At 41.2% G+C, this 12,552-nt stretch overlaps 1 protein-coding gene across 3 annotated transcripts in view; it reads left to right on the top strand.

Annotated features, from left to right (window-relative positions):
- The window catches only part of LOC126981511 (mucin-12-like), a 213,412-nt gene that overhangs the window by 55,073 nt on the left and 145,787 nt on the right, over window positions 1-12,552 (top strand). For all 3 annotated transcript variants that reach the window (XM_050832623.1, XM_050832622.1, XM_050832624.1), the window contains exons 2-3: window positions 7,326-7,424; window positions 10,478-10,666. In XM_050832623.1, coding sequence (XP_050688580.1) covers window positions 7,326-7,424; window positions 10,478-10,666 — 288 coding nt within the window. The remainder of the gene's footprint in view (window positions 1-7,325; window positions 7,425-10,477; window positions 10,667-12,552) is intronic.

Here is a 12,552-nt window from a genome sequence, read left to right as displayed (position 1 = left end):
AGAGAATATATGGGAGAAAGAGATAGAAAAAGAGAATGAAGGAGGGAATGCGAGGAGAAAAGGGTAGAAAAGGTGAAGGAGAATGAGGAAGTGTATGAAAAAGTGTAAGAAGAAGGAAATTAAAGTGGAAGAAAGAGGTGGGTAAATATGTGGAATAAGAGAAAGATGAAGTGTAGGAGAGAGAATATGAAGAGAAAGAGAAAGAAAAAAGAGAAGGAGAATAAGGAGGGGGATGAAAAGGAGGAAGAAGCAAATGAAACTAAAGTGGAAAAGGAAAAGTAGGGAAAGGGACAGAAAGAGAATAAAGTGAAAAAGAGGAGCAGGAATAAAAGGAAGAGACAGAAGAGAAAGATAAGAAGGAGAAGGAGGAATAGGAGGAGGAGGAGGAAAGATCAGAGTGAAAGGCTTTGTAACCAAGACGTGTTTCCTATAAGGCCTACGAGAGAGAGAGAGAGAGAGAGAGAGAGAGAGAGAGAGAGAGAGAGAGAGAGAGAGAGAGAGAGAGAGAGAGAGAGAGAGAGAGAGAGAGAGAGAGAGAGAGAGAGAGAGAGAGAGAGAGAGAGAGAGAGAGAGAGAGAGAGAGAGAGTACACGGGCGTTAACATAAATGCCTAATGATATTCTGACCTGGTATTTCTTTTCAAGTGGAGGAGGAGGAGGAGAAGAGAAAGGAGGAGGAAGAGGAAGTGGGAAGGAATAAAACGAAGAGAAATAGAGGAGATAAGAAGTAGCGGGAGAAAAGTGGAGGAGGAAGAGAAGGAAAAAAATGGAAGAAAATTGGGAAAATGAAAAATTGAAAAAAATAAAACTAGAAGAAAAGAATAACGTAAGAAAATAAAGATGAAAAATTTAGTGAAAGAGGAAATAGAGGGAAGAGGATACGGATCATTAGGTTTAAGACGAATAAGAGCAGGAGGAGGAAGAGGAAGAGGAAGAAGAGGAGGAAGAGGTCGGTTTTCGTCAGGAACAAAGAGATGACCCAAGTAGGTAAATCTTCTGAGGCTGACAGGTGGGAGAAGGAGGTGGAGGAGGAGAAGAAGGAGGAGGAGAAGGAGCATTATGATATAGGTGCTGATAATAGTAGAGATAATAGTAATGATAGTAATAATAATGATAACTGTAAACGGAAGAAATAAAAGGAAAAACAAGAACAAGAAGAAAAGAAGAAAGAAAGCAAATAAAAAAAGGAAAGAGGGAGATAAAAGAAAATACAGGTTGGTGGAGAGTAAGAGTAGAAGGGAGAGGAGAGATTAGAAGAAGGAAGAAGAGGAATTTCACGATAGGGAGGAAGAGAAAGACTGGAGGCGCTGGAGGCAGGAAGAAGGCGGCGGTGACGGAGGAGGAGGAGGAGGGTGTAGGCTTCCTGAATTCCTGGCGGTCAAAATAAGGGTGCTGAGGTGACCTGGCCTTACCTGACGAATGTTTAGGCCTCGCCAGGTAAGAACTCCAGGTGCGCGTAGAGGTGTGTTTGGTTCTTACAGGTGTTTGCATACAATGACTAACACTCGTAAACGTTAGCTGGTGAATGTATGCTCTAATATCTTTACTGGTGGATGAATTTTAATGATGGAGTTGTTGTTTTTTTAATATATTTGTTACTTTCAATGGTGCGGAAGACAGAGGAAGGAATGAACGATTTATATATTGCACTTGTTTCTTTTTTTTAATATTTCTTGTTATTTTCAGTGGTAAGGGAGGAAGACTAAAGAGTAAATGTCTTAGAGGGTGTAGTTGGCTTATTCTTATGGTATTTCTTGGTATTTTCAATGGTAAGGAAGAGAGAACAAGGAGTGATTGATTTAGGTAGTGCAATTGTTTTTTTTGTTTTTTTTGTTGTTGTTGTGGTATTTGTAGTTACTTTCTATGGTAAGGGAGAGGCCAAGGAGTGAATGATTTGGGTGGTGAAGTTGCCTTATTCTTGTATCATTTCTCTTTACATATGATGGTAATGTGGACAGGCCAAGGTGTGAATAAGGTATTAAAAAATATGCTTGCTCCTTGCTGCCCCGAGGAAATAAAAAAAAAAAATAATAATACGATGCCCATTTAAAGGATCTGATTCTATGCCAGACGTGTTTCAATCGCTTATGGAGTTTATTGTATTTCGAGGTATAAGGAGACACGCTACAGTGTTCATATAAGGAGAGAACGTTGAAATATGACCGCAATATACATCTATAAAATGAAACAAGAAAAAAAGATGAGATTTCTCTAAAAGGTAAACTGATTTATATACAGGTGTTATTTTTTAATTAACAGATGTCGTAGTCTTTATAGGTATTTTCCAGGTCAATGGTGTTATGCTTTCACAGGCGCTCTAACTATTTCCACCACTACTACTACTACCATAATCATCATCATCATCATCACCATCATTAGCAACATCCGGGTCATTCGGCGCATAATTAATCCGGCAAAACTTGACATACGCGTGCGGGAAGAAAAAGTGGATTGACAGCCTGATCTGGGACGAACCTGAACGCAAGGAACTGGAAAAATAATTGACGAGGTGAGGAAAGGAGGAAGAAGGGCGTAATGGAAGAAGGAGGGGAGGAGGAAGAGAAGAGAGAAGGGATTAAAGGAGGGAGGGAAGGAGGAAGAGAAGAGAGAATGAAGAGAGAAGAAAGAGAGAAGGGAGTAAAGGAGGGAGGGAAGGAGGAAGAAAAGAGAGAAGGTATTAAAGGAGGGAGGGAAGGAGGAAGAGAAGAGAGAATGAAGAGAGAAGAGAGTAAAGGAAGTAGAAGGGAGAGGATGAGAGGAAGGAAGGAAGGAAGAAAAGAGTAAAGGAAGGAGTAGATGATGTGGGATGAGAGAAAAGAATGAAGGGAAGAAAGTTAGATAGAAAGAAGAAAGGAAAAAAGGAAAGAAAGAAAGACAAATAGAAAAGTAAAAAAGAAAAGAGAAAGAATGTAAAGGAAGCAAGGAAATGAGAGATGAGATGAGGATGAGAGAAGAGAAGGAAGAAAGAAAAAGAAAGAAGGAAAGAAAGATAGACGGAAAGAAGGGTAAAAAAGAAAGGAGAAAAGGTGTAAGGGAAGAAAGGATATGAAGATGGGAGGAGACAATTGAGACAAGAAAGATAGATAGATAAATAAGGAGTAAAGAATTAATTAAGAAAAGGAGGATGAGGGGAAAAGAATATACGGAAAAAAGACAGATAGATAGACAGGTAGAGAGACACAGAAACACAGATAAAATACACATCAGTAAACTATGTAACTAATCTTTATCCTACATCTGAATACTGGTTTTCTTACATTCCTTTTCTCTCCATATATATGCTTATCAAATCAACTCTTTCGTTCATCTCTGCTCCCGTGACTAGAAAAAGACAACAGCGATAGGGCGGAGCAAAGGAAGAAAGAACGAGGTATGAAATAGGTGAGCAAATGAGGGAGAAGGATTTAGAAGGATGTCAAAGGTGGAAGAATAGAAGAAGGAGAAAGAGGAGAGTAAAAGGGGGATGGTGAAGAGGAACAAAAGGAAACTGGGTGTGAAATAATTAAGAAAAACAGAAGGAAAGGAAAGGTGGAAGAATAGAGAAAAGAGGTGGAAAAGAGGAAAAAAAGGAGGATAAAAAGAAACAAAAGGAAGAAGAAAAGTAATTAATGAAATGACTGAAAGAGAAACAGATTAAAAAGTGAAGGAAGGAGAGAGGGTCAAGGAAGAGAAGAAGGAAGGAATGAAGGAAAAGAAGGAGGAAGAATAGAGAAAAGAGGTGGAAAAGAAAGAAAGGAAGGAGAAAAGTAATGAATGAAACAACTAAAAGAGAAAAAGATTGAGAAAAGGGAAGGAGGAAGAAAGGAGAGAGGGTCAAGGAAGAGAAGAAGGAAGGAATAAAGGAGGAGGAGGAGGAGGAGAAGGAGAGAAGTATCGAGTCATTAGCCCATTTTAAACAGGTGGAGGCAAACATTCAGGTAAAAAAAAAAAAAAAAAACGAGGAACTTATTGGAGAGGAACCGAGGAGAGAAAAAGAGAAAGCGAAGAGAAGGGAGGAAGGAAGACGGGGAAGGGGGAGGAAGAAGTAAAGGATGTGGAGAGAGGAAAGGAGGGAAGAAGGAGAGGTCATGTAGGTATGTGTGTTTACGCCGATGACTAGAAGGTTTTTGTGCTCCTTCAGCTGGCCTTCTCCTCCTCCTCCTCTTCTTCCTCCTCCTCTTCTTCCTCCTTTCTCTTCCTCCTCTTCATCTTCCTTCTCTTATTTTTCCTCTTTCTGTTCCTCCTCCTCCTCTTCTTCTTCTTCCTTTCTGCTCCTCCTTTTCATCTTCCTTCTTCCTTCTCTTTTTCCTCCTCTATTTCTCCTCCTCCTCCTCTTCTTCCTCCTTTCTCCTCCTCCTCTTCATCTTCCTTCTCTTATTTTTCCTCTTTCTGTTCCTCCTCCTCCTCCTCTTCTTCTTCTTCCTTTCTCCTCCTCCTTTTCATCTTCCTTCTTCCTTCTCTTTTTTCTCCTCTATTTCTCCTCCTCCTCCTCTTCGTCCTCCTTTCTTCTCCTCCTCTTCATCTTCCTTCTCTTATTTTTCCTCTTTCTGTTCCTCCTCCTCCTCCTCTTCTTCTTCCTCCTTTCTCTTCCTCCTCTTCATCTTCCTTCTCTTATTTTTCCTCTTTCTGTTCCTCCTCCTCCTCCTCTTCTTCTTCCTCCTTTCTTCTCCTCCTCTTCATCTTCCTTCTCTTTTTCCTCCTCTTTCTGTTCCTCCTCTTGCTCTCTCTCTTCCTCTCTCCTTCCTTTTGTCAATGTTTCTTTTTAATTTCTTTCTTGTTTCTTCGTTTTTTGCTTTTTTTTCCTGTTTTTTCCCTAATTTTCCTCCTCTTCGTCTTCCGTCTCCTCGTATTCCTTCTCCTTCTCTCTCTTCCCCCTCCTCTACTTCTTCCTCCTCTCTCCATTCTCCTTTTCTCTTTCTATTTTCCTTTATTATTTGAATTATTTCTCTATTCTTATTTCCGGCTATGTTTCCTTTCCCATTATGTGTTTTTCATTAATTTTCCTGTTTCACGTTTTTATCTTTCTCGTCTTTTTCTTTCTCTTCTTCCTCCTCTTCCTTTTCCTTCTGACTGTCTTTCTATTTACTCTTATTGGCAATGTTTCCTTTTCATTTCTTTCATATTTAATTCTTCTTCGTTTTCCCCCTTCTTTTTGTTCTCCTCCTCCTCCTTCTCCCAATCTTTCTTTATTATTTTTGCTTGCGATGTTTCCTTTATATGTCTTTCTTATTCTTTCGTGTTCTTGTGTTTACTCTCCTCCTCCTCCTTCTCCTCCTCCTCCTCCTCCTTTTCCTCCTCCTCCTCCTCTGTTATCTCCCATTCCCCTTGCCCTTGCCTTCCTTTACTGCTTATTCGGGCAATGTCTCCTCCTCCTCCTCCTCCTCCTCCTCCTCTTCCCCCCTCCCCCCCTTCACCTCGTACCATACAAGGCTGCCGGGGGAAAAGGAAGGATGCCAAGGCCAACTTCTCTCTCTCTCGCTTAACTGTTTATCCGTTTGTCATCTGGCGGGGTGAGGAGAGCGGTTGGGGGGGGGGGGGCGGAGGGGAAAGGGTAGGGGGGTAAAACATGGGTAGGGAAGGGGGGGTAGGGGGGGAAATATGGAGATAGAGGTTACGGCTGAGGTGTTTTCTAACGAGTCTGTCTGTGTGTGCGTGTGTGTGTGTGTGTGTGTGTGTGTGTGTGTGTGTGAGTGTGTGTGTGTGTGAGTGAAAGACATGTAAGTTTTTTTTTTTATTCGTATTTTTATTATTCGTGTTTTCTTTTTTATATTGATTTTCCTTGTAACCTTTTTTTTTTTCCTCACCCCAGCTGTTTATCTTTTCCCTTTCTCTTTCTCTCTCTTCCTCCTCTTCCTCTTCTTCCTCTTTCTCGTCTTTTAATTCATCATCATAACGATTTTCTTCATCCTATTTATTCTTATCATTTCTTGTTCTTGTTCTCGTTCTTGTTCTTCTTCCTTATCATCTTCTTTTTCTTCTTCTTTTACTTCTTCTTCCTTTTCTTCGTCTTCGTCTTCTTCGTCCGTCTTCTTCTTTTCTTCTTTTTAATTCACCATCGTCATCTTCTATTTTTTCCTTCTTCTATATCTTCTTCTTCTCCTTCCTCCTCCTCCTCCTCCTCTAATCGATAGGTAAGCGGAGGTCCCTCGACACTATTACATACTCGGCAGGTGAGGGAACGCTAATTGAGGCAGGTAAAATAGGGTCACCTGTTGTTGTCTTCTCTCTCTTAAAATGCAGGAAATTAAGTTTGAATGGCTAATTTTACTTTTATTCTTATTTTTTTGTTTGTTTGTTTTTATCCCGAACTGACCAGCGGCTGAATTCATATCGATTATTGTTTTGTTTTGTTTTGTCTTGTTTTTTTTTGTGGTCGTTGTTTTCCTTATCATCGTTTTGTTTGCACTTATCTCTCCTTTCGTATGATCAGAATTTTTTTTTTTTTTATATTGTTTTTCACTTCGTTTTACTTTCCCTACAAAATGGCACTTGAACAAACATCTATTTTTTTTCTTAGTTTCGATCAAGGTATTTTTTCTTTGCTCTTTTCCTCGAGATTAAGTTTTTTTTTTTATCTCCGCTACTTTCTCGTATCATGATAAGGCGAATATCTCTTGCCTTCGCTTTGTGTAACTTTACCCACTTTTTTTTGTATGATATTATGTACTATTAAACTTTTTGTATGATTATGTACTTCTAAACGAAACCTCATTTTTTTTAATAACATTGCATCATTTATCTTCATTCACTTTCCGCACAAGAGAGTTCAACAACCCTGCAAATGGTGTTTTTTTTAATGTTTTTCATGCACTCCTAATTATGTTTTATGTGGTGTGTTATGCGCAACTAAACGAATGTATCTTTTATCACCTTTTTCCTCAACTCTTTTTCATGTTTTTTATGTATCCTTTTGTTTCTTTCGTATCTTTTTATCTCTTTTCTGTTACTCAGGATGTTTTATGGGCTACGTGTTTGGTTTCTGATGTCCTACACTCAGGTTTATGGATTACGTGTTAGGTTTCTTATTTCCCACTCTCTGTTTTATGTATTACGTGTTATATGCTACTAAACATCAATGGTCGATATTCTCAAACGCTTCCACCTCACATGAACTTTTTCCAAAGGTCAAAACGGAGCTCAGTGGGGGTCTAAGGAGTGTTTTTATAGGTTCAATGTACAGAAAAAGGGTCAAACTACCAGAAGGGTCATAAAACTACCCATGAGAATCCTTAAAACCCCTATGAAAACCTTTTCAAATATGTGAACTTGGGCGCGGAAGTGTTTAAGAATATGACCCTGTATATATTGACACCACTTTCTACAACCTTTTCTTTTTGTCCCTTTCAGAGCATGTCGGCGCTCCAGATGGTGGCGGAGGGGCGGGACTACCTCATGTGGTGCCCTGACCAGGAGTTCGATAACGCCGTCTCTGGTCTCGACATTCGGGTTAGTACGATAATGTATGATAAAATAATACCCTTCCATTTACTACTACTACTACTACTACTACTACTACTACTACTATGGTTGGTTCTCTGTTACCATCGAGTTCTTTCTATTTAGTCAGCATTCAGTCGCTCACCAAAGATAAGAATCGGATAACAAAGAAAACGGGAATGGGAGACTTCGCTAAACGTGAGTCACAGGGATAATTACCCAAATCGATATCTAGCATTCATTACTCCGTTTTCTCTATCTCCACCGTTTATCTGATTCACTAACACTATCATTACTACCACTACTACTGCTACTACTACTACTGCTACTACTACTACTACTACTATTACTACTACTACTACTACTATTGGTGCCGGTGAATGTAAGTATGTGCAATAGAGGTTGTTCCTTTTTTGCTCCTGTCGCGCTTGTTGCTACAGCTGCCGTGGTGGTGGTGGTGGTGGTGGTGGTGGTACTGGTGGTGGTGGTGGTCGTTTGCCTTGACCTAAGAGTACGTACGTGTGTGGAAGTGAATGAGGAGAACAAACAGACGGTCAATACCCTTCCTCCTCCTCCTCCTCCTCCTCCTCCTCCTCTAAATAAGGTTAATTCGTTTTCCTTTTTCGGACAAGCTAACAAAAAAAGGAATAAATGAACATAATCAAATACTAATACAAAGATTCCACTACTACTGCTACTACTACTACTACTACTACTGCTACTCTTTATGGATATTGACGTTTAGTGATGAACATTTGGCGTGTCTCTTATCTCGTAATGGAGGAAGAAGGAAAGGAGGGACGGAGGGGGAGGGATGAGGGAAAGGGGAAGGAAGACAGGCATAGATTGAGGGAGGAAAGGGAGGGGAAGGAGGGGGAGAGAAGTATGAAGAGTGAATGTAAAACAGAATAACGAGGGCAAGGAGAGAAGGAATAGGAGAGGAAGAGTAGATAGATGAAGAATGGAAGAAAGAGGAGAGAAGTAGTGGAAAGGTGGAGGGATATAGGAGGAAAAAACAAAGGAAGGGAAGGTGGGAATTAGGAAAATGATAGGTTGATAGAGGATGTGGGGAAAGAGAAGGAGATGGAGAGAACCAAGGAGGAAAACTTAAGTGGAGGTAGAGAAGAAACTGTCATATTAGTGGAATAGAAAGAAGGTGGACGAAAGGGGGGAGATATGAAAGATAGATGAATGAGGGAGAGAAGATTGAATGATAAAGTGGACGGAGAGGAGGAGGAGCAGAACGAGGTGATAGAGAGACATGAGAGAGGAAGAAACAGAGTAGACGAGAAAGAAGGGATGAATGGGTGAAGAGAAAGAGAAGGAAGAGGAAGGGGAAAAGGGAAGGAAAAGAAGGAAAAAATTATAGGAACCGTAATAAAGTGAACGAAGAGAGAGGAAGGGGAAAAAAAGAGAGAAGAAGCAAAGAAGGGAGAAAGGAAAGAAGGGAGAAAGGGAAAAAAGTAAGAAGAACAAAGAAATTATTAGGACAAGAACAAAATGAACGAAGACGGAAGGAGAGGGGGAGAGGAACCGAAGAAGGGAGGAAGGTGAGGATGGAGAGAAGAAGGTAAGAATGGGAGATAGAGAAAGAAGAAGAAAGGAGGAAGGTGAGGATGGAGAGAAGAAGGTAGGAATGGGAGATAGAGAAAGAAGAAGAGAGAGGAAGAGGAGAGGAGAGGAAACGAAAAAAAGACAGGAGGGAGGAAAAAAGGAGAGGGGGAGAGAAACCGAGGAAGGGAGGAAGGTGAGGATGGAGAGAAGAAGGTAGGAATGGGAGATAGAGAAAGAAGAAGAGAGAGGAAGGGGAGAGGAGAGGAAACGAAAAAAAGACAGGAGGGAGAGAGGGAGGGAGGGAGGGAAAGAAGGAGGTGGAGGTGGTTCTTGTGGAAGGGGTGAGGCTAGGTGTGAGGGACGGAACGAATGATTAGAGGTGAGATAATGAGGCAGGTGAGTGTGGACCAGGTGTGGTGGTAATGGGGGTGGTGGTAATGGTGGTGGTGGTGGTGGTGATAATGGCGGTGGTGGTGGTGGTGGTAAAGGGGTGTGGGGGGGGGGGGTAGACTCTCTTACCAAGGAACACCATTATCATTTTTTCTTATGACCCTCCTTAGTAACTTACAATAGCTCCTTACATAAAATAACCATAACCACTTACAGGAAGACTACATAATTATTCTATTTTTAAACCGTTTATGGCTTTGTAGATGCCCGTTTCCTTAATTAGCATGGATAAGTAACAGTTTCTTTCGTGTTACTGAGAGATGTTTTTATTTTGATCCTTGAGGAAATGGAATATGTTGAAGCGAACAATCAGTGATACCCCCCAAAAAATCAAAATAGGAGCTCATCAAAATACCCAGTCAGTTCTAGTCCCGCTACAAACACACATAATTGTAACCTTAATAACAACAGCAACATTAAAAATACCGAAACCTCACTATAACATCCCCATTGCATTCTCAACACCCTCTTCTTTCCTTCCCTGGGGCACATGTACCTTCCTAGGGGTACATATAACACTAATCTTAACAAAAAACACCAAGATCACATCACACCGTCATCTCCAACACCTCCGCTCCTCTCTGTCAGGGCCAACAACAACACCAGGAACAATATAAACACGTATAGCAAGTCACACCGTCATCCCCTACGCCTACATTTCAACTCCTTCGTCAGGGTAAACAACAACAATAACAACAGCAAGGACATAAACAGCAGCACATCACGCCATCATCCTCAGCACCTCCTCTCCTCTCTTCCGTCTTGGCATAACAATAAGCTTAAAATAACAACGCCAACAGCAAACAACAAACACACTAGCGCATCACAACACCGTCCTCCTCAGCCTCAACGCCTCTCCTTCCTTAGGGCCACCAACAACATCAACAACATAAACACTATCACATCACATCATTCCCAGCACACTATCGACGTCGTCATGGCCAACAGCACCACCATCATCACCTCTGACTCCTCTACTGTAAAAAAAAAAAAAATAAACATCACAGCCTCATCCATAACGTCCTCCCAACACCTCAACTTCTCCTTTGCTCCGTCAGGGCCTGGTGGAGCTCGTACAGACGCTGCAGGACGCCATGGCGGTGGAGCAGCAGACCTTCGACAGCCTCTCGCAGCAGCTGGAGTTGGTGAGCGAGCCCCTGCAGCAGCAACGCCTCTCCGCCGCGCTCTGTACCTCCCAGACGCGCCTCGCCAGACTCTGCGCCAGGAACATGCGCTGCTTCAGACAGGTAAGGATCAGAGTGTGATGTTTTTGTCACCCTTTTTTTTATGAATGTGCTGTTTCTGTTTTCCTTTTTATTCTGAGTGTGCTGTTTTTGTTTTCCTTTTTTGTATATCAGAGGGAGCAGTCGAGGGTAAACAATGGATTACTCAGACATGATGTGTGTGTGTGTGTGTGTGTGTGTGTGTGTGTGTGTGTGTGCCCAGCTATTTTGGATGGTTATTTTCTGTAGGTGTAGTTATTTATTTACCGTTTGCGTTTATTTAGGTTTTCAGTATACATTCTCTGAGCACAAGGAAGGTTTTGTTGTCATTTGTGGACACGAGGGTCGACCATTCACTGCCCCCCCTCCCCCCTGTGAAGGTCAATATTACGCTGCCTTACATTATGCCGTTTACTCAGATGGTCAAAAGAGCCTCATTCGTAACTATCAGTCTCACTACACAATCAAGGGTCAGTGCAGCGGAGACGAGCACCGAGGCCACGCGCAAATATATCCTATACCCCCAACCCTACCTTAACCCCAATGTTGGAAGTGAAATGAGTGGTGAGCAGCCAGAGAGTTTTATAGTATTGTCACCCTTCAAAAGATACCGCAAAGAAAACGTGGTAATAGTTGTCTTGCGAGGGAAAGAGAAAACGACTAACTAACAGGGTAGACTGCACTGAAACCTTCTCGTCCCTTACTACACATTACGTTGTTGGTTGAGTGTCGCCCTGTTCAATGTTACCTGTCTTTTGCAATTGATTATAACCTACGTATCTTAGCAGGAGCCACGATAGGGTATTATTATTATTATAGAAAGGCAACATAATCGTCTATTCTGTTTAAAGTCTTGTAGTTTAAAGAAAAAGAAAAAGTAAGTAAAATATTAGTGACTTTTTTTGGTGTCTCCTCGCTTGAGCTTCCCTTCCCGTAATATAATTCACGAGGGTGAGTTGAACATAAGAAGCAGGCGTCTTTTATATGACTGTGCGCTTTGATTCGTGCTTTTACAATTGAAAAAAAATGGAAAAGCTGCTGGAAAAGTTAAGTCCAGGAAGTTTATTTAGGAATGAATTTAAAAGTACGGTGATGAGTCTTTGGAAGTCGGTGTTCGCTTAGTGTGAATGAATAACTGCATGACCCAAGAAACTCTACACGCCCCTCGGCCCCTCAGACCCCTACTACAAGTTTCATTACGATTCTGGCAATGCCTCTGATGCACGGGGCCATGAGCACGCCGAGGTAGATCACGGAGCAGCTGATGATGGAGATAGTGAAGCCGTACGCGACCTTGTGGTGGTGCGTCCAGCAGGCTTTTTTCGTGTCCTCCAGCGCCTCCAGGCTGATGCCCGGCGTGCTGGGGTCGCCGACGCCGAACACGAATTCCAAGAACTCCACGCTCATTCCGAAAGCTGAACGGTTGAATGGAAAAGAAAATGAGGTTGAAGAGATTGATTTAAAAGAACAGGAGAAACTAAAAGAACGTCAATAGTATATATATATATATATATATATATATATATATATATATATATATATATATAAAAGAAATGAATAGATGTGAATGTAAATATTAAGAGGAAAGAAACGTAGATAGAGGAAAAGGTAAGAGCTGAACGTCTCAATAGGAAAAGAAAATGAAGCTAAAGAGATTGTTCTGAAGCTGAATTGAAAGGTTGTAAGAGGAAAGAAGCGAAGGTGGAGGAAAAGAAAATGAGGTTGATGAGATTGATTAGAATAAAAAGAATGTGGTTGAGGAGAGATTGTTTAGAAGTTGAACTGAAAGGTTAAGAAGAAAGAAACAAATATAGGAATAGGCAAAAGCTAAACGGCTGATTAGAAAAGAAAATGAGGTTGAAGAGAATGTTTTAAAAGAACAAGAGCTATTAAAGGATCATTAATAGTTA

Source organism: Eriocheir sinensis, chromosome 48, assembly GCF_024679095.1.
Source record: "Eriocheir sinensis breed Jianghai 21 chromosome 48, ASM2467909v1, whole genome shotgun sequence".
Classification (NCBI taxonomy): domain Eukaryota; kingdom Metazoa; phylum Arthropoda; class Malacostraca; order Decapoda; family Varunidae; genus Eriocheir; species Eriocheir sinensis.
Note: the sequence above shows the minus strand (reverse complement) of the source record. Positions and strands in the feature narration are given on the sequence as shown.